Source organism: Trichechus manatus, unplaced genomic scaffold (genome assembly GCF_000243295.1).
Source record: "Trichechus manatus latirostris isolate Lorelei unplaced genomic scaffold, TriManLat1.0 scaffold00148, whole genome shotgun sequence".
Taxonomy (NCBI): Eukaryota; Metazoa; Chordata; class Mammalia; order Sirenia; family Trichechidae; genus Trichechus; species Trichechus manatus.
In genome coordinates this window covers 1556320-1579379 of record NW_004444084.1, presented here as the reverse complement: position 1 = coordinate 1579379, position 23060 = coordinate 1556320, and the positions used below count along the sequence as shown (strand labels likewise).

The 23060-nt window shown below is 34.6% G+C and overlaps 1 protein-coding gene across 2 annotated transcripts in view; it reads left to right on the top strand.

Moving 5' to 3' along the window:
- DYNC2H1 (dynein cytoplasmic 2 heavy chain 1) overlaps positions 1–23060 on the top strand; it is a 376170-nt gene that overhangs the window by 163054 nt on the left and 190056 nt on the right. For both annotated transcript variants that reach the window (XM_004385852.2, XM_004385853.2), the window contains 6 exons: positions 4506–4595; positions 13046–13111; positions 15182–15232; positions 16030–16107; positions 16881–17012; positions 18045–18117. In XM_004385852.2, coding sequence (XP_004385909.1) covers positions 4506–4595; positions 13046–13111; positions 15182–15232; positions 16030–16107; positions 16881–17012; positions 18045–18117 — 490 coding nt within the window. The remainder of the gene's footprint in view (positions 1–4505; positions 4596–13045; positions 13112–15181; positions 15233–16029; positions 16108–16880; positions 17013–18044; positions 18118–23060) is intronic.

Genomic DNA, 23060 nt, shown 5'->3' with positions numbered 1-23060 from the left:
TTACCTGCTAATCTTGGGTTTCATTTATCTTCATCGCCTGTGAGCAACAGCTCTGCTCTCCAACCTTCTGATTTTGGGTTCGCCAGCCCCTGCGGCCGTGTGAATCAGAAGAAGCGTCTATCCTGATCCACAAACTTGGAACGTTATAGCCTCTACAACCGCATGAGCCTCTTCCTTGATATAAATCTCTCTCTCCATATATATTTATACATTTTACTGGTTTTGCTTCTCTAAAGAGCACAGCCTAAGGCAGATGGTATGCCATTGTAGTTTTGATTTCGACCTCTCTAATGGCTATTGAGGAGCCTTGGTGGCACAGTGGTTAAGAGCTACGGCTGCTAACCAAATGGTTGGCCATTCGAATCCACCAGCAACTCCTTAGAAACCTTATGGGGCAGTTCTACTCTGTCCTATAGGGTCACTGTGAGTTGGAATTGACTAGATGGCAACGGGTTTGGTTTTGATGGCTAATGATTGGCAAGCATCTTTTCATATGTTTGTTGGCTGCCTGAATGTCCACTTTGGTGAAGTGTCTGTTCATGTCATTTGACTATTTTGTAATTGGATTGTTTGAGTTGTTGTAGTTTTGTATATATTTTAGAGATTAGAGCCTTATCAGATATATGATTCCCAAAGATTTTTTCCCAATCTGTAGGTTCTTTTTTTATTCTTTTGATAAAGTTTTTTTGATGAGCATCAGTATTTAATTTTTAGGAGATCCCAGCTATCTAACTTGTCTTCTATTGCACGTGCATTTGTAGTTTTGTTTAGTAACCTATTACTGAAAAAAATTAGGTCTCATAATTTTGTCCCTGTATTATCTTCCAGGAACTTTATAGTTTTGGCTTTAACATTTATGTCTTTGATCCATTTTGAGTTAATTTTTGTGTATGGTGTTAAGTAAGGATCCTGTTTCATTTTTCTGCAAATAAACATCCACTTTTGATGGTACCATTTGTAAAACAACCACTTGTTTATGCACATGAACTCTTTTGAGAATTTGGTCAAAGCACAGCAGAGATGGCTTGCCTCTGCTCCACATGTCTGATGCCTCATCTCAGGCTCATTTTTGCATGGCTGGTGTCTGGGCTGGGAAGACTTGATAACTAAGATGGCTGACTTCGCTTCCTCAAAGAATGGCAGACTCTGGGCATTTAGACTTTGTATATTACAGCTTAAGGCACCAGCCTTGTGTATTCCCATGAATAGGCAGAAGCTGAATCACCATTTATAACTCAGCTGTGAAAGTCATACAATGCCACTTACGTTGTATTCTATTGATTGAAGCAGTCCCAAGCCTGCCCAGATTCAACGGGAAGGGACATAGACTTTACCTCTTGGGGGAAGGAATATCAAAGAATTTGGGGGCTATGTTTTAAAACGGCTACAGATTTTTTTTTTCTTTTTCAGTGTTTTGCTTCTCCAACTATTTTCATAGTTAAATTCCTAGAGTTGGATAGTTGGGGCAAGAAAATGTCAAAAAGCCTTTTGACAAATATTGTCTAGTTACTCTTTAGAAATATATATCACTGGTGTATTAAACTGATACAGTCAAAGTGTCTTTTTCTATCTACACGTTAACCAATAGTGGATATAATAAATCTTTTAATCCTTATCTTACCAGGTTATTGAAAATATTGTATTGTATTTGCAAGTTTTTGATCATTTGTAAGATAAATAATCATTAGGAGTACTTGTGGAGCCCTGGTGGTGCAGTGGTTAAAGCGCTTGGCTGCTAACTGACAGATCAGCAGATTGAACCTACTAGCCAGACTACTGAGAAAGATGCAGCAGTCTGCCTCTGTGAAGACTTACAGCCTTGGAAACCCTATGGGGCAGTTCTACTATGTCCTATTGTGTCACTATGAGTCAGAATCAACTCAATAGCAGTGGGTGGGAGGAGCATTTGACATTTGTATTTCTTCTTTTTTTTTTTTTTTACATGCTTTTCCCATTTTTTATTGTGCTATTAATATTTTAAAAATTGAATTTAAGACATCTTTATATATTAAGGACATTAAACCTTTTGTCGTATGTAGCAAATATTTTCTATTTATCTGCCTTTTTACTTTATTTAAAGAATATCTTTATAAAAGCAAATTTATCAAAATTATTCTTAATGGCTTTTAATTTTGGTATAATATTGATATAGGTGCTTCTTTTTATTAATTTTTTTTTAGTGGGAATTAATTTATCCTTTCCGTTAGATTAGGGGGCAAAATTACTTAAATCTGTTTTTCTGAGGAAAGATTATTATTCATTCAGTAAATGTTTATTGCAGGCTGACTATGTGCCAGGCATTGTTCTAGGTGCTTGGATAGATAGCAGAGAAGACGGGGAAAAAATCAAAACAACTCTGTCTTCATTGGCTAGAGTATTTAATGCTTTCACAAATGAGTTATATTAGAAAACCTTATTTGCTTATAATTAATGATTCAATTTTTATTGGTTTCTTTTCCACTGAAGTTATTTTTACAGTGAAGTTTGAAATAAAAATGGTACCTAATGAAGAACTTGGACTTTCAGGGTGGGTTTTCTGAAATCTGTCTATTGAGTCATGGTGGATAAAATAAGCTTTTTTCCTATATGTGTTTGTCCTTTGGAGCCCTAGTGGCACAGTAGCTAAGAGCTTTGCTGCTAACTAAAAGGTCAGCAGTTCAAATCCACCAGCCACTCCTTGGAAACCCCATGGGGCAATTCTACTCTGTCCTGTAGGGTTGCTATGAGTTGGAATCTACTTGACGGCAACACATTCGGTTGTTGGTTTATATTTGTCCTTTAGACAAGCACTAGATTTCAAGAGGGGAAAAAAAGACTGAAAGAATAATTGTGTTTTGTTCCTTAGTTTCTTAAGAATATTTTGAAGTTAAAAATGTGTTAGATCATTTATAATATTGTGTTAGTAGAAGCATTTTTACAAAAAAATAAAACTGAGAATGGTGTAAAGTCTGTGAGAATTGGTTCATGAGATATGATTGATCACATATTTGATTCACTCTGTCAGTGGATAAAAACTAAGGAGACATTTATACTTATCTTCTTTTGCATTAAAAATTTCCCATATATTACTTACAAAGTACATGGTGAGACATTCCTTTTTAAATGCTTTTTTCTTTTAGTCGAAAATATACATGTAAAAAGTCATTTCCTCTGTAAAGTGTGGTTTGAGAACTGATAAATAGGTTAGAAGCACTAACTAAACTTAGTAAGAACACTGATGTTTTTTTACTATTTAGAAGAACTAATCTCAGTAAAGTAGTTCTATGATAGTATGGCTGTTGAATAACATTCACATTTGTGTGTGTGTGTGTATGTGTGTGAACTTGCGTGTATATGTGTATGTGCATTTGAATTTACTTTAAAAAGTAATCAAATTTTAAATACGTAGAACAGAAAACTTACTTTTCAGTGTTTTGAAAATCCACCAGATCATGTAGTTTCTGCTCACTGTCTTATAAGAGAGTGATTTTACTGGACCCTATTTTCAATTTCAGACGTGCTCTTTGATAATACAGTAGTAAAATGGAAAGGACTGTTTGCCATCTGAACTATGAATGATGAGCTTCCTTGGTTAAAACATGCTACTAACAAGGGTTAGATGCATGGTTTTTGATACATCCTAGTGCCAGTTAGTAGTGTCTTGTGCTAATTTCACAGCTGATTCTGGATATATTTCTCTAAATGATTAAAATTATTTTATTAGGTTAGTTTTTTTTTATCATTTATAATCAAAAGAAGCAAGGAAATTTAAATGTTTTACTAGAATTAAATTCTCCAATGTGTATATTCTCCAAATGCACCCTGAAGTGAGATGTATAACTCATATCACGCTTAGGGAAAAGACCAGCCTTTACAGCTTCTCCCTTTGCCGTTCCTACCTCAAACAGTTTTTCCTTGATCAAAGGAAAAGAGGCATTAATGATGCCTTATCAGATCATGGCTTTCACTTCACTCATTTTACAATGGAAGTACAAAAGTAGATCAAAAACTAAAGGTATATACTAGTTTTTACAATACCATTTTCAAAGTCTATTGTTTTTATTTAACCAGTAGAGCATAGTTTATGATTGTTTAAGTTCTCATATTGAGGATGACAAAATTCTTTTAGAGTAGTTCAGTTCATAATTTTGGAGGCTGGATTGATAATTATGATACATTAGTTTATATAGCTTTAAACCAGATTGATGCAGAGAGTATTTTTAATGCCAGTAGGAATGAAGGTGGTATGGTCAACTTCAATTCATACTGTATTACTAGAAACTATTGCAATTTTCATTTACTGAAAGCTTTAATTCCATACATTAAAGAAAAATACATCTTTTTTTTGGTTACATTAATGTACACATTTAATGCACTTATCTGTTTAGTCCCTTGAGTTTGATGGACAAAGATTCTTTTCCAGAATCAGCTTTGAGTCTGGAGGAACAAAGTATAAGAGTGATTAAACCTTTTTAAATGTTTATCAATTTCCTAATAGTTTTTAATTTTCATATTGTAATTTACAGGATTCTGAAAATACAGAACAGAGAATCCAGTCGCTTATGAACTCATTAAAACATATGGTATATGAGTATATATGCCGTTGTCTATTTAAGGTAAGAAACATTATAATATCAAGTATAAAATACTAGCTGATCCTTGATTTAATATAGTATTTACAGTTAAAATTATATGACTTTCACCTACTGGAAAGGTAGTGAAATTGGCATTTCTGATATATTCCCAGAAAAATATTCATTACTAACTACCATGCCTTATAGCATTTGTGGATGTAGTGGGGAGAAAAGTGGTAAGTAAAGTAGGGAGAGCAAACACTGGGTTACTAGTAGTAGCAGCAGTGGAATTAGAGTGGATTATATAGCTCATTATCTTACAAGGGTTTCTCAACCTCAGCACTGTTGGCATTTTGAGCTGCATAATTCTTTGGTATGGGAGGTTGTTCTGTGCATTGTAGGATGTTTAGCAGAGTTGCTGGCTTCTGCTCCTCTTCCCTACACCCTCCACAGTTGTGACAACCAAAGATGTCTTCAGACATTGCCAAGTATTCCCTGGGTCAGGGGGCAAAATCATTCACCATTCCTAGCATTAGGAAGTGAATTTATGGCTGATCCTAAATTGTGAGAGAAATGTATCATAACAGTCTTCATATTATAAGAGTCCCAGAGGAAAACGATGACGTTTATTTTAGAAATATTTGAGTACTGTAGAAAACACAGATGCTTTTCATTTAGGATTTTTTAGTGTTTAAATCTCCATCTTTGGGGATAGCTTAAGACAATGTTAATAAAGAGCTTTGTAAAGGCAATTAACTAAGTGAGAGAAATAGAGTTATATGGCCCAATTATATAGGCTTTCTAGAAAATCTTGAAAAATTCATAGTTAATGTATTCTTTAGAATGGGATAGTAACTTTTATTAGAGTGATTTTGTTGAGGATCTTCACTTAAGTCAGCGAATAAATCCTTCAGCACTTTGACAAAGGATGTTATTGGTAGTTCAAAGAACAACAAATGAGCATTTCTGCAGAACTTCTTTCTTTAATGAGAACTGTGGGATTATACTCTCTTTTAATGGTCTTATAGTTAACTATAATTCTAAAAACCACCTGTTTGGGCCTCAATTTTAACTTGTGTTAAATGAGGAATTGTAAGCAACCGATCACAAAGCCTGTTTTGTCAATGTTACGTATGTAAAGTGTTATGATCCTAGAATATTAGGATGACCTTCGTAGTGGTAGAGTTTTATCAGTTATCGATCTCCTATCACTGACATTTGTATAATGCATTATCTTGTGTAACAATACATTGAAATAATTTTTTTTTTCATTATACAAAGTTTAAAAATCTCAGAGAGTTTAAAACTTAATGGAACTATATAGAAAAATTCTTAAAAATTCATTTCACCCTCTCCTGCAACTCTTACTACTTCATTAGAGTGAACCATTTCACAGTTTTATTTGTTCCTTGTAGTCCTTTTCTTGTCTTTTTATAAACATGCACAAAATAGATACAATTTTTTATTTTCCTTACTATACATGTTGTTGTGTAACTTCCCTTTTCTTGCAGTGTGTCTTGCAGATCTCTCTGTGAGTGTAACTATGTTAACCTCATTATTCCATACTACCATGAAATTATATGTAGTATATAAAATTATATACTACTTTATTTACTGCTCTACTGGTGGATATTAGATTATATTTTTTGCTATTAGAAATAAATCTGCATCGAATAGCCTGTACAATACACTCATCTTTCTATACATGTGTAAGTTTTTCTATTCAGTAGATTTCTGGGTGAAAGTATAATTACTGGTCCGAGGATGTGCGCATTTAAAAGTTTGTTAAATACTGCCGCATTGCCTTCTGAAAAGGTTTTTACCAGTTAATACCCCTACCCACAGAGTATGATAGTACCTGTTTCTTTGCATTCTTATCAACCCAAGATATTATTAATTTTCTTAAATTTTACCAAGCTGATGGTTTACAAATGATAACTTACTGTTTTGTTCCTCTCTCTATTGTTTTTAAAGTTGTTTATTTGTACCTTTCTTCCATAACTTGCCATATATGTCTATTTTCTTAGTATTTCAAAGGATAAGCTTTTGCTTTATAGAACAAGTCTACATTATTGTAATTATTATTTTTATATTTTATTTTTTAATCATCTTTGGGCTTTTTCCTATTTACATTTCTAGATTATTAAATTTGTATGATTATTTTATGTAGTTTTAATCCTTTTTTATTTTCTAGGTAATAAAATTACTGTAATTTTTATTTTTGCCAGTCTACTAATAATATGTTTAATGTTTTTTTATTCTTTTGAAACCTTTACACTAGAATAGACTGTGATTTATGAAAATGATACGGAGTTCGTTTTTTTTGAGCTGCCCCAAAATTCTTTTTAAAAGTGGATATGTTAAAAATAAACACTATTCTTTTAAAAAAGTTTTAAGTTAAAGTTAAGATAATATAAAGTTCCTTCCCCATTCAAAAAATTAGTAGCTTTTTTCTTTAAATTAGGAGTTTCTTGCTTGTTTCTAACTTATAAAGCTACATCTCAGTTTATATATTCTTATTTTCAGTATGTACAGTATATTTACTGATGATATTTAAATCCTTATAATACGTCATACATTTTATGATGTACTTAGAGAAAGATATAATAGATGTTCAGTACCCAGATGATTTAACATATCAATGAACTGTAGTGAGATTTACCTCTTTGAAATAATTTTACGTTTTACAAATATATTTAGGTTAGGCTAAAGACAGTGTTTTGTTGCACTAGGAGAGAGTTTGAGAGGCTTAGTTATCCTTAACGTTTTAGGACCAAGTTGGAATTTTTCACTCCCTTTCTTGAGTAATACTTTCCTATTCTGAACAGTAGTAAATCATTAAAAAAATTGCTTTGGTTTATAATTCTTAAGACATGTTTTTAATTGATGGTGGAATATTCATTTTATAAAATTCATATTTATATATGAATAATATTAAACTTATGCAGCAAGAATTCATTATACTATAGAGTTTCACTGGTGAATAAGAATTCAGAAAGCACATTAATCATAAAGTAATGAGGTACACTTCTGAAGATTCAGGCTACAATCTTACTTAGGATGGAACCCATTTCATATTTTAGTGAAGAAAGCTTTTTGAGTTTTTAGCTATCAGCATAACATTAAAACTGCCTGCCAGAGTTGCTCTCATGCTGATTTTGCTGTTGTGTTGGTGACAGCAGCAAGGCAAGAATACACCCTTGAAACAGAGAGCGACTAGGGTTATCAGTATTCACATCACACAGAACAGAAAGCAAGTTGACATGGAACAGAAAAATGATTGACTTGTTTGTTGCAGAAAATTTAGACTTTTAATAAACTAAGCCGAGTGGTATCTAGTGATACAGTTTCGATTATTAGTTTATGTCATTCTTTTTTGCTTCAAGAAATCAAATGTTTTTATTTTAGTAACCTAATTATTTTAGACAGTTTTATAATAAGTAGCATATTTGGTTTCCCAAAACATGATTATAATAAAACTACGTACATGTTAGTACCTTCACATATCATTTCTTTACCACAGTTTATCATTTGGGATAGCTAGTGTTAAAAATAATCAAAACTCAAAGAAATTGAAACATAAGATTTATTGTAAGCGGTTAGTCTATATGCAGATAGTATGATCATTCTTCATTCTGAGTCTTAAAAAAAAAAAAGCAAATGGCTTGAAGTAGGCTAGTTACAATGCGGCTTGTAAAGAGAAGAGGAGGGAGAAGAATAGAGAACAACCACTGGCTAGTCTTGAACATGATTGATTGAACCCTGCCCTCCCCTTTTACTGAGGTAAACTGATAAATCTGATTACTAGGTAGTCTCTGGCCTGGCAGCAAGAAATTTGGCCCTCCACCCACCTGTAGCCATGGGGCCTTTTAAAATGTAAATTAAGTAAGCCTGGACTCTTTTTCATTAAATCACAAGGTTTTGTTATTGACTGCTCTTTGAACAGGAAAGAAAAGTTGATTAGCAGCTTTGGGTGGAGAAAAACCGGCCAGTTGCAGACAGGATTGATTTGGAGTCGGGAGTTTTTAGGTTCGTGGATAAGAAAAGCCTCCTGCAATAAAAGTAAAATATCTATTTTTGTATATTTCTTTTTCTACACTAGTAATAGAACAAAATACTGGAAGTTGTTGGAGTTTTGTTTAGTATGTGGGTGAATGTATGGAAAAGGGTTGGAAGAGCATATTCTGAAGGTTTTACCCTTCTTCATGGTAGTATTATCTCAAAGAAATCTGAAATACTGTAGGAAGAATGTCTGGTTGGGTGTGAAGAGAGTTTTTCATGCAAATTCCTTGTAATTTTGTTACCTGAAGCAGGTCCCGCCCATTGCAGCTTCCAGTCAATCAAAGCACAGCAAGGTGAGGAGAGAGGAAGAGTGTTTATTGCAGGTGCAGGAGCAAGGAGCAGAGAGAATGTTTCTCAAATTCTGCTCCTTGAACAAAGGGAGGCAGAGCCTTTTATACCATCTCTCATAAGGAAGTATATACAGACATTATGGACTACATAGGTTATTATGGCACGCAGGCGCAGTAAGACAAATCACAATTTTTTTTCTTTAGTATGTATAGAAAGTGGCAGGTAAGTCCTGCCCTGGGTGGAGATTTTACTACAATAATGAGACTTAGGTTACACTTAGGAAACTTTTGAGGCTAGTAAACTGATTTTGACTGGTTTAAGGCAGAAACTGAGTTACAGGCAGCGCTCAGGGTCTTGATGACAATGGACAGGAGGAGCAAGATGTTTGTGGTCTTGCTTGATAGTGGCTGAGTAGTTCCTGGCTGCATTTGCTATCAAGTTTATGCCTATGCAGCTTACCTTGCCTCCCTCTTAAATGAATTTTCTGGTTGGTTGCATAAAATTCAGATGGATACTATGTTTTAAAATAAAATATTAATAATATCTCATTATTGTGTTTATCTTCCAAATCATTTAGCTTAGATTCTGGTTTTTTTTCCTTAGATTCTGGTTTTTGTTCCTATCAGAATACATATATATATATTTAAAAAAGTAGTTCTCTGGTTGAGTGTTTAGAAATTTTATAACCTGAGGCCATTAAGGTAAATCTTGATAATTTAGATAATTTTCTCATGATTAGGTAACTTTGGAAATTTCAGTATTATATCTAACTCTACATTTTTCTGGAAGTACAATTGAACTTGCCTAGAATTGTTCCTTCTAACATATGAATTAGCTTTAAGCATGAACGTGAGTGCTTGAATTCTATGTGATATTAACTTCTTTGAGATTAAAACTTTTCTTCATAAGATAACATGTACTTTATACTTTCCATTGAACATATTGGAAAGCAGTGAATATTGTAGAGTAGAAAGAAAAGGAACAAGTTACTTATATTTTCTACTGCTTCTTTGTCTCTTTGAGAGTCATGGAGTTTATGGAATATTTTCCAAATAAAATCTTCTCCAATAGTATGTAGTGTATCAGTATACTGATAGCATGATAATAACTACTACCTTTAAGACTTAGGTGAAAGTACCAGGCACTGTGAAGTGCCTTACACACATTGTCATTTCATTCCTATGACAATCCTGTTACACAGGAGAGGGAATCAAGATTTAGAGCTAATAATAACCTTTCTCTAGGTTACTCAGCTCTAAAAGATGTTGAAGCTGAAATTCAAACCCATTTTGCTTAATGCCAGAGCCTGCTGTTTTAAATTACTGAGCTATTTTTCCTCTCTTGCTTGCGAATAGGATGTGGGTGTAGCAAATCATATTTCTGAGTGTGAACTCAATCTCAACTATAAAGATGACTGTAAGATTCCCTTACATCATATTAACCTTGCTCTGATAGTTTCACTCTTTTTGAGTACTCCCCAGACAGTGTGATGTGGAGTATGGTATGGATATGTGGTTGGCTTATACCATCCAGTGGTCTACCGTCTCTTAATGATTTGTCTTCATTCATCTAGTTAATCATGTAGATGACTAGTTGAGAGGTTTTTTTTGTTTCCCCTTAATATTAAAATATATTCTAACAGAACCCAAGTATACTAAGTTGATAATGAATTAAAGTGACCAGATTTTCTGATCTGATAAGCAATGTAGATCAAAGGTTTTATAGAGACCAAAATATGATTAAATGCTTTCTCAACTCTGGATGTTGACAAGTTTTTCTTCTTTTGAAATAAGTGTTCAGAAAATACTTAAGCTTGATTTATCTATTCTTAATTTTATCTCAATTTAATTAGAAATAATATTCTCTTTTGGTAAGTTATATTTTCAGTTTTATTATCTTGATTCATCAATTATTCTTCATTATAATATTATTATAGAATACTTATGACTAAAGGGACTCATTATCAAGCTAGGCAACCAGACTACTGGCAAAAAGAACCAGCTCAGAAAATCGTGGAAGAAGATTTCGCTTAGCCTAGCTTAGGTCCTGGGGCACTTCAGTATCTGTGGAGTGATAAAATGTGATTGGCCCAGCTTTGATCATGTGGTTATCCCTAAGGTTAGGATGTGTTCTGAGACCAGTAAAAGAAGCGAAGGATAACCACCATAACTCATTTATTGACCACATATTGTGTGACTATTTTGCCAACATTTTGGAGTTTGGTTGCAATGATTTTCTTGCAGGCAAACTAATTGCTTGCTGGTAGTTTTTACAGGAAGGCCTCCCACCCCAGTTGAATAAAATATAGTGTCCATTTTATTTGTTATTATTAGTAATAATAAAAATGGTAATAATTAGCATTAATAGGCTCTGACAGTGTGTCAGGTACCATGCTAAGTGTCTCATATACATTATCTAATTTAATTTGTACAATAATTTTAAAAGACAGGTATATTATTCCTTTTTTACAGATAAACTGAGGTTATGATAGGTGAAGTAAGCACAAGGTCACTGGCTAGTAAAGCACAGGTGGAATCTGTATCCAGTTCTCTCTGATTCCAGCTGCTCCACAGGAGAAAGATGTTGCAGTCTGCTTCTGTCAAGATTTATAGCCTTGGAAACCCTATGGGGCAATTCTACTCTGTCCTGTAGGATTGCTATGACTCAAAATTGATTCAGTGGCAGTGGGTGTGATTTTGGTTTCTCTCTGACTACGAACCTGGGCTCTTAATACCCATTAATGAGACCATTTAACACATACTTTTTTACCTGCCACTTGTAGTAGGCACAAGGAATACAGTGGTGAACAAGGCCTATTCAGTCTCATGGAGAGAACAGTTAGTACAATTTGTGGATTAAAAATGTTCTCCCAATAAATGTAAACATACTGGTGATTAATTTTTATAGCATTTGTTTTTCATATTAAAATGTCAAATCTTATTTTACCTGGGTACCATGTATCGAAGAGACATGTCATGTCACAATTATATGTAATCTATTTTCATACTACGTATCTCACACAGTATTGCTTCACTAGAAAAATTACAGAGATAATGTAATTAATTCAATGTTACTATATTCTTATTTAATATATTCTTAGAAATAGAGTTAATTCCCACAACATAATAATTGCTTTCAAATTTTTTATAAATGTGTTATTTAATTTCAGATGGTTGGATTCAGAGTATGATCATTCTAAGACTACGGGCAGCACTTAATAGAAACTGTGTGGCAAGCTATCAATTTCTCCTCCTAGATTCCCTGACTTTATTTCTTTTTTCTTCCCTTTACTCAACTTGTCAGATTGCCTCTTAACGTCTGAGTGTTAATCTTTCCCTTGCTTTTCTATCCTCCCACCTTCTATCTCTCCTTCCTTTGTTACTCAGAAACTTTTGAGCCTAGTCTATATTCTACATATGATCTTCTGCCTTGAAGAATTCTCATTCTACATGATTTGGTGTCTCTTTTGATATACCTGTTTATTGATATGGTCTATTCCTGGTTCTGCTGTTGTTTTACTTTTAAGATGTTGGGTCATCTGATGATTTCTTCTTGGTTTCTAATCTCAATCACTTATGTTTTGGTTTTGCTTCTTTTCTGTAAATAATAACACATTTGGTGGAATTATTTGTTGTTTTGACTTATTTAGTATTACTTCTCCACTTTCTTAAGTGGAAAATCAGGAGTTCACTACAGTTTCCTGTTTAATTTAGAAACAATATCTAGTAAGGAGAAAATAGTTGTGGTATTTGCATGTAGTTATCCATATGTTTAAACCTATACAGTGACAAATTGAAGATTGCTAATGCAGAAAGTTGGTCTGTTAATAATGATTAATCCAAGCCTCGCAATTGGATTTTACCTGGCTAAATAAGTTAGCGTGCTTTTTTTTTTTTTTTTAATGAGATGTGCAGGTTACTTAATCTTTAGCGTTTTGTCTAAACATTATTAGCACTTTATTCTTCCTTAAGCCCCACCTTGGAAGTGTTTGTTTTATATAGATGCAATCTGAGTAGTCATCTTGTATATTAATAAAAGGAGATGATTTGAAGACTCAGTGTGAACTGAAATTTAAGAACTATGGCTTTGCAAAGACATAAATTTAGAAAAAGCAAGATAATATCTTTTATTTATTTCAGGCTGATCAGTTGATGTTTGCATTGCATTTTGTTCGAGGAATGCACCCTGAACTTTTTCAAGAAAATGTAAGTGGAATTAAAGGAGGAAAATTTTAGAGTTACATAGAAATTTGGTCATGGGTGGATTTACAGTTAGATTAGAAGTTACACTAGGTTAGAAATTATATACAAACCTATAAATCTTTTATGAAAATAAAGAGTGAGCCCTGTTTCCCAGAGTGATGGGAAGGCAGGGTAAGCAATGTAAGAAACTCACCAAACTGCTAAGATTTTTCTGAACCCAGGTCATCTTATACAGGACACCAGAAGAGTCAGCCTTCTTATTTTTCTGGTCTAAGCAGTAGAACTGGTAAGTAGGAAAAAGTGAAACAAGATGGATATACAAGTATATTATTTTTATCTCCACTGACTTGTTCAGAGTCAGCAGATGAAGCAAGAGGATGGATAGTTTCAGATGCTTCCTTGAGCCTGCATGTTTATGTCAATCTTTTTATGTATAATTTTTCTTCTTTCTCTATGACCTCATTTCTGGTTTCTGGTTTGCCATATAACCCCGCTCTCAAACTTCAAAAGAATATCCCTCAAGCTAGAGCTAACTGATGTATCTCTGGTCTGCTTAAATTATTTGCAAGTGATTTTTGTCATTATTATGCCATTATAATAAAGTACGAGTCTAATAACCGGAGTACCAGGGAATAGTATATGGACAGTGCAGCTTTGATCTAGTAACCTTTAACTCTACTTTTTCAGATGTAGCTGTGTTCTGGGTTTCCCTCATTCTTTTATTAAAGCAATGTGAACCATTCTCTGGTTATGCCTAGGTTCTCTCCTTTTTTTTTTTTAACCTTTCTAACTCTGCCTGCCCACCTGCTCTGGCTGGCTAACTTGTATAGTGTCTCCTAAACTTATTAACTTTGTTCCTTTTATTTTTACTATTAACTTTGATATCTTTCCCTTCTACTATATAACATTTCACCATGTTCAGTATCTTCCAGATAATATCAGACTTGGTATTCACTATTTTTCCCTCCTGGAGTATAAATAAATTAGCACTGAGAAAGACAAACTTTGATTCACATAGTAGTCATCCATATTTTCTTGTTTATGGCTGCATAATTTTAATTGGAAGAGTGGTTGACAAGGGTTAGTGGAGGCAGGAAGTATGTTGCTTTAGTAATTTGTCCGTATTGCTCTCAAATTTTAATATATTATGCTTTAGTTGCTGCCTGATGTGTAACAAATATCGTGATAGTGTCCAGGTCATTATCTGATGGTGGAAACCCGGGTGAAAACATAGATTTTCTTAGAGTACCCACAACACTTGATCAATCTTGACTCTATGGCTACAAAAGAAGAAATAATGGTAGTCTTCTAATCTATAGGAAGAAAATAAGTTAATGGAAGTACTTTTCTCGATACTTTCCTCACATGTACTATTATTAAACTTTTGGTGCTCCTAACTGCTTAGATTTTTCTGAACTCATGAGCCCTGGTGGCTAAATGTTCGAATGCTAACCAAAACGTTGATGGTTCGAACCCACCAGCTACTCTATGGGAAAAAGATGTGGCAGTCTGCTTCCATAAAGATTTACAGCCTTGGAAACCTATGGGGCAGTTCTGCTCTGTCCTTTAGGGTCTCTATGAGTTGGTATAGATTCGATGGCATGCTTGTATTTATTGGTGGGGAGTAGCATATGCTAGAACAAATAAACAAGTATCGAGCAAATGTTAATTGGATATGACATTAAAATTTTTGTGTGTTGAGACTATATATATATGTGTGTGTGTGTACATATATGTATATGCGTGTACATATATGTATATGTGTGTATGTATATGTATATGTGTGTACGTATATGTATGTATAATATATAACTCATATAATATATAGTTATATTTTTGTTTTAATAAAATAATTGCTATTAGTTTTCATATTAATATTTTATATTGATACATGTACTGGTTCTTATAATGTTAATGTTGTACTAGAAAAAGTGAAAAGATGTGAAAGGAGTTTTATTTTTTCCTGAGTCCTTAGAAAGCTTCACTGTAAGCCTTCTTGGGATATTAAGAACACTTTGTTAACTAGTTAGTATTTTCATGTTTTTTTGTGTTCCTTATGTTTTTATTCAATAGGAATGGGATACGTTTACAGGTGTGGTTGTTGGAGATATGTTACGGAAAGCTGTAAGTTTAAATAAGAAAATCCTACTACTGTAGTCCTAGAGAAAATAGTTTTGGCTTTGGAATCATAAAATATAATTTGCTTCATATGAATTTAAAATTATTGTTGATATTATACTTTGATTAGAGGAACATATCTTTGTCTCTATTGCCCTACTTTAAAATGGGCCTAAATTTATGTTTTTGTTCTTGAAAACTTATATTCTGTAAAGAATAATATTAATTAAATACTAAGAAGTGAATGCAGTGTTTTGACCCCCTCCCCTTGGTATATCTATTTTATTCCAAGAACACTTTTATAATCTTAGGAAAATAAAGTCTTGTATTATATTTAGGAAATTTTTCTTATATAAATAAAATTAAAAAAATTAGTTTTTAAAACTTTTTATAACTTCATTCAAATTTAGTTTTTTCTCTAGTATTTTTCTATTTGGTCATGTGATGGATAATATTATTCCTCAAAGCAGTATACCCAAACTGTAATATAGAACCTAGACCATATCTGAAATGTACGATATAATTAAAAATAATATAATTTCATAGCTATTTCTATGACATTTAAGATTTCCTGAAATTTCACAAAAGATTAAACGTGAAGAAAACAAATACAACATTTGACCAGATGGTTATTTATACCTTATGGTACTCAGAATTTTACTGTATTAGCTTGTAAAATAAAGAATACATAGAATCATCCTTTTTTCAAAATAGTGTTCTTAAAAATAGCTAGTTAATTATTAATTTTTTGAAAGTCTGCATTTTACCAAATGTATCAAGGGAAATAACTGATTTTATTAAAGGACTCTCAACAAAGAATACGTGATCAACTTCCATCTTGGCTAGATCAGGAAAGAAGCTGGGCAGTAGCAACATTAAAGGTATTCCTTTCCTACTACAAGGAATATATATCTATTTTTTAATATTTAAATTATTTCTGTAAACTTAAGATGTGCTATTTACTCACATTCAGTTTTGATATTTCTGTAAATATGACATAAAACCGCTGAGTAAAAAAAACTATCAAAATCATTCTAAATAGAATGATGAAAATTTGCCAAGGATACGCTGAAGACAAAACTCTTTGAGTTAGATGGAATGAGTATGTTGGGGAAAACCTCTGAGAGATGATATTATTTAAGGTGAATATTGAATGATGAGTAGAAATTTATCAGGTAACAAATAGAACATTCAGAGACACATGTACATGTTTAGGGGCATAAATGAACATGGCTTAGAAAGACATGCTTTGTTACGGATTTGAATCTGAAATTTGGCATATTTTTACAATGTAACATGGAACTCAAACTTGCAGCAATGCTTAAAACTTGTACTTGGTTTTAATAATAGCATGTCTTTCTCCACAGGGTGGAGATAGTTAAGCACAAATGTTTTTATGGAGAGAAAAGATTTATTAACTATGAGTACTGATTTAGTACTACTCTGGAAATGTTTCCTTTTATTTAATTTTGGCTTTAACACTGGATAAATTTACTGTATTATTTCTGACCTGGATGATTAGATAAGCCAACACAAATATAAAACAAATAATAAACATTTATCAATAATTGGTTTTCATTTACTTTTTTGAATTTCTCTTAAAATATATTTACGTTTGTTTAATGCAGTGTATGTGGTTATTTTTATTTTTTAGATTGCTCTCCCCAGTCTTTATCAGACCCTCTGCTTTGAAGATGCAGCTCTGTGGCGTACTTATTATCATAATTCAACATGTGAGCAAGAGTTTCCATCCATTCTTGCAAAAAAAGTTTCCTTATTTCAGCAGGTAAAATTTAGTGTTATCTAAATGCATAAAGTATTTAGTGTTTCTCTTGCCATTCAGAAGCTGTTTAAATGAAAGATTTTCATTTAAGATGTTTTATATCCTTTAATGTGACACAGTATATAGGGAAAGTCTTCCCACTTTTACCATCTTATCCAAACAATTATATTATTGGCAAAATTTCTAGTTAGTTTCCCACTGTATCTTTTGTCACTTCCTCTGCATTGACTCAAGAATGATTTTACAGTAGGAAAAATCTTTCAGAGAAAAATTAAGGCACACGTTATACAGGTTCTTTACCCATTTCCCAGGATTCTATCTAAGGAAAAGACTAGCTGGTGAGGAACAGGAGATTTGTTCCCATTTCATTTCCAAACTGAATGATGAAACCTACTGATGTGTTCCACCCCATTGTCTGATTGGCTAGCCAAAAACCTCATAGTGGGAAAGTTCTGCAGGAGTTGATACTCCAGGAAATGACTTCATCTCTTCACCAAATTGCTGACTGAGGTTTCTGTCCCCTTTGTGTCTCCATATACACAATTTTTTTTTACCAAGAGTGTGAAAATTAACAACAGCAACTAAGAACTCATTATTTGAAAACCTAAGCATCTAGGAGTATCCTTGATGTACATGATACAACATAAAAATAGTAATTTGAAACTTTTAGGCAGGATTTCTGGACTTCTGTTCTGCCACCAGAAATGCCTTACCTACATACCTTTATTTTCACCTGCCATTTCGCCCTTTATTAGATCCCAAAGAAATGATCCTATGACCATTGCATGCTGATATTTTTACTTTTGTTGTGAGGTTTGAGGAAGTAAATGGATTTCAGCAATAATTTGGAAATCAAAACGATGTCTTGGTATATACCTATTGTGACAGTTTTCAAGGCATAATAAATACTATGGACCAATGATGTTTTCACAGATTTTAATATTTATTTACCTAAATTAATTGACATTAATTACTGTTTAGTTAAAGCTTTTATGGGAACTTATTGTTTAAAAATATCCTGGACTTTATTTTAAGGTTCTTGTGGTACAGGCTCTCAGACCAGACAGATTGCAAAGTGCTATGGCTCTATTTGCGTGTAAAACTCTGGGTAAGTGTAATACTTTTCTAGAACTATGTCACTGACCTGAATTATTTGTTTTTTATTGACATTTTATTTTATGTTAACCTTAGGTTAGAAAGATTATAAGGTCTTTTTTATTTCATTCTGCTTACCTTACAGACTCTGCTTGCTTTTAAAAAAATAGTTCTGTATGTTGGATATGATGATACAATGTTATATTAAATTTGATACATAATTTACTTTCTACATTTAGTTAAAGTTTTTGAGTTTTTAAAAATTATTTTCTTATGAAAGCTCTTTAGACATTTGTTTGTGGTTAGAATTTGAGAGTATCAGATGTTTGTGCCAAATCTTTACTGCCTAGATACTACTTGTAGTGATAATTTAGTGGAAAATTTAGAAATTAAAGCGAAATGTACTCACAGATGCCATAGTCTTGGGAAGTAAATCCTTTAAAATGAGTTATCTTTGTCTAAAACAAAAAATGAAGAATTTTTATGTCTTTTAGATCAGAAACAAACTGCCTAGTATGTTTTTGTTAAGTCTTTTAGATAGTCTTATATGGAGGGTTAAAGTTATCTGTCATTTGGAAATAATAAACCACAGCATGATTCTCTTTGTGCAAGTAAAGTCTGGAAAAACTATGTCAAGGAAAGACTGTGAAAAGTATTTTTCTTGAAACAGAGTCATCCAAGGATAATGGATCTTTACTATTTCTGAATCCAGGTTTTAGAATTATGTTGTAAACAAAAAACCTAACATAATATAGTATGCTGACAATTTTTTTTCTAGAAATTCTCCCAATTCTATTTTTCCTTATATATACATACTTGTGTTTATATATGTATATGTATACATAATTTTATATAGAAACTGTTTCTTATAATTCTAACATACATATTCCAGTCAAATAAGACTAACATCATATGCATGTTTTCTCTAAATTAGAAGTTCTCACATAAACAGGCTTGCAGAGTTTTATGAAACTGCAGAAGATACAAGTCCTTATATGCTTATCATCAAAAACCTTTGTAGTCCTGAATAATCATTGTTTTCTTAGTAGATAAAGCCATTATATTTAGGTAAGAACTCTGATTGTGAGAACTGTTAGCTGCAGATGATCAGATTTACACTAGTAGACACAGTCTTGCACTTAAACTGGAAGTTCTCAATGATAATAATCATAGCTAACACTTAAATAGCTCTTACTATGTACCAGACAGTAGTCTAAGTGCCATACATGTATTAGCTCTTTTCATCCTCACAGTAACTCTATGAGGTATGTGCTATTTTTATACCCATTTAAAAATGAGGAAACAAGATCACATGGCTAATAAATGACAGAATAAAGATTCAAACCCAGCTCCAAAGTCTATGTTCTTACTAAATACTGAAGGAGCCAAATTTATTCTCAGTTTAGATAGATAGATAGCTGCCAGTTAACTCCAACTCTTGGTGACCTATGTACATAAAGAAATGTTGCCCTGTCCTGTGTCATCCTCACTATCACCAGCACGTTTGAGTCCATCGTTGTAGCTATTGTTCCAGTCCATCTCAGTGACGGTCTTCCTTATCGTTGCTGGCCTTTTACTTCACCAAACATGATTGCCTGCTCCAAACCAAGTTAGTTGAACAATGTTCTATTGTGATCTATAAGGTTTTCATTGGCTAAATTTTGGAAGTAAATCACCCGTTCTTTAATTCCTAGTCTGTTTTAGTTTGGAAGCTCCACTGAAACCCGCCCACCCTGGGTGAGTCTGCTGGTATTTCAAATACCAGTGTAATAGCTTCCAGCTTCACAGCAACACGCAAGCCACCACAGTATGACAAACTGATAGACAGGTAGTTGATTCTCAGTTTAAAGAGACATTATTAGCAAATGCTAATAACATAAATATCTCCTTAAGTCTTAGAAAAAGTTGTTCCTTACACATATCTATCCCCACTCTAACCTGCAAACCCAGCTTTTTACGTTATAACTGTCTTCTGCCCCACACCTCACCAGAACGCACATGCACAAACATACAAATATTATGAGGCTTCCTTTAGACAGAGTGATGGGTCACTTGGTTAGTTGGTGGTGGGTATATAGAAGTGGGTCTGGTCATATTCTGTGCTTTCATTTACTTATACATGGAGGTGCAAATGCCCCTGTTTTTTTTTTCATATCTGACAGATAGATGTTTATCTACCAGATAATGTTTATTCATGTCTGGTAGGATGCTTATCCATGTAACTCTAGATTCCAAGTGATAGATCCCCATCTCAAACTCACAAAAATAAAAAAGAGGAATTATTGGCTTAAGTAACTAGTATTCAGAAAGGAAAGGTAGAGCTGGTCTCTGGGCCAACTAGTTTCATAGACTCAAACATCGTCAGATGTTTCTCTCTTTGTGTTAGTCTGTCAGTTTTTCTCTTTCTCTCTATTTTTACCTATTTCTTTGTGTTGACATCACACTCTGTCTTTAACTTTGCTTTCAATTTTAATTTCTTTTTGTGTGTTGCCCTTAGTTTCAAAGGTTCCTACGTACTGGGGAGATAAGGCTGTTGACCTCCCAGGTTATATTTTAAAGCTTGTGATGAAAGGGGAGAGAGATCTTTTTCTTCTAAGCTTTACCATGGAATATCCTAGGGAAGGACACTGATTTGCTCAGCTTGGGCAACATATCCACCTCTGTAGCTAATTCTACCAGAAATATATGGAAGAGCATTTTGCCCTAAAAGGTATCACAGATAGCGGAGATGCAGCTATGAGAAATGGGAAAGGGCTTCTGGTGAGAAAACACTATACATATTCACTATAATCAACTTACATATAACCTATGTTGACTAATTTTCACATTTAATTAGTTTGACAGTTGAAATGTTAATTTGTAAAGTACTTTTGAGAATCTTAACTCCTTTAAAAGTTACAAGTGTATAAGTTTTGTGTCTGAAGAATGAAATAGTTGAGAAAAGATAATAGTGTCTTTAAAGCATGTTAAGAAATGCCTATGAACATACTATATCTTGTAAATGAAACATTTACCATATTGTAAACTTTGGGCACAGATGGTGAGTAATAACTATATATTAGGCATACGAGCCCTGGTGGCACAATGGTTAAGCACACAGCTGCTAACCGAAAGGTCGGTAGTTCTAACCCACCAGTGGCTTTGCGTGAAAAAAGAACTGGTGATCGGCTCCTGTAAGGATTTTTTTGTGTATTATCATTCTTGGGTGCCGTCAAGTCGATTTCAACTCATCGCTACCCAATGTAACAGAGTAGAACTGCCCGGTAGGGTTTTCTGGGCTATAATATTTACAGGAGCAGATTGCCAGGTCTTTTCTCCTGTGGAGCTGCTGGGTGGGTTGGAACCACCAACTAGTCAGTTAGTAGCCTAGGAAATTCTGGAACACTTAATTGTGCTCATGAGGAACCTGGACATGGATCAAGAGGTAGTCATTTGAACAGAACAAGGGGATACTGCATGGTTTAAAGTCAGGAAACGTGTGCATTAGGGTTGTATTCTTTCACCATACCTAGTCAATCTGTATGCTGAGCATATAATCCGAGAAGCTGGACTATTTGAAGAAGAACGGGGTATCAGGGTTGGAGGAAGATTCGTTAACAGCCTGTGTTATGCAGATGACACAACCTTGCTTGCTGAAAGTGAAGAGAACTTGAAGCACTTACTGATGATGATCAAAGATCATACCCTTCAGGAGGTGGCACCAAGATGGCAGAGTAGTCAGATGCTTCCGGTGGAGCCCTCTTACAACAAAGACCCAAAAAAACAAGTGATTTGATTATATATGGCAATATGGGAGCCCTAAACATCAAAGGCAGAGTTGAGGAACCAGACTGAGTGGCAGGGGGAGGGAGAGACAGTTGGGAAGCAGCGAGGAGTTGCCAGACCTGACGAGGCGGGAGCCTGAGCCCTTCAGGCCTGATCAGCTCGTGGGGTGAGCGGTGAGGCAGGCAAGCAGTGGTGCTTTGGAGCCGTGTTTTCTGCACCGGGAGAGACCAAGCGCCAGAGAGTCTACATGGCCACCCAGAACCAGTGAGAAGCAGCCCTTGACGAAAGATGAATACTTGTATACGGCTTACTGTGCAGATCAAAAACACCCCCGTTAGGGAAAAACGTCTCTCCCATTTACCTCCCTGCTCCCTGCTCTGCACTGGATCCTGGACCAGCTTCAGCAACTGTGAGTCCCCTGGGCTAGAGGTGGGATCCGTCACATGCCTGGAACGATTCTCCCTGCCTTGGAGAGTGAACAAATTAACAAACGGGAAAAAATAAACTGCTGGCTCCCCTCAGCCAGGAACCCAGGGTAGGCACAGTTCCTTTGCCTAGGCACAGGCATAAGGGATCCATGGACTTTGAGTGCCTTTCCCCCTGCAGAGGCTTGTGTGGGCCCATCTCAACAGCGTAGGCCCTCATTACCTCAGTACAACAGGGTATATACCGGAACTCTAACTTCAACTGTTTCAGCTGTGCAGTGGCAGGTTCTTGACATTTGACACTGCTCTGCCCATTAAGCAGGGTCATCACCTACCCACATCAGGGGCCTGAGGACTGGTGGCTCCACCCACACCACCTAGCCACCTGTGAGAGGGGCTCATGAATAAGAGGTGCCCCCAGTACAGCCAACAGCATTAGGTGCTCATAGACCGGCTGCAAAACCCACCAGCCAGCGTGCTTTAGGGAACAGGGACATGCCTTCCTCCTGGACACTCGGGGGTGGGCGTCAGCCCCCTGCCTTGCTCAGAGTGTGTCCCCCTGCTGCAGCCAGATGCGTGTGCCTATACCAATCACCCATGCCTGTCTAGGACTATAAGTAAGAGCCTACACCACACACTTGGTGGCTATCTACCTGGGCACCTGAGCTGAATCCATACAGGAGGAGTGGGAGGACTCCTGAACTCATATACCTCGTAACAGATCTAACCACCTGGTGACAGGACATTAGAGCTTCAAAGGTGCCAA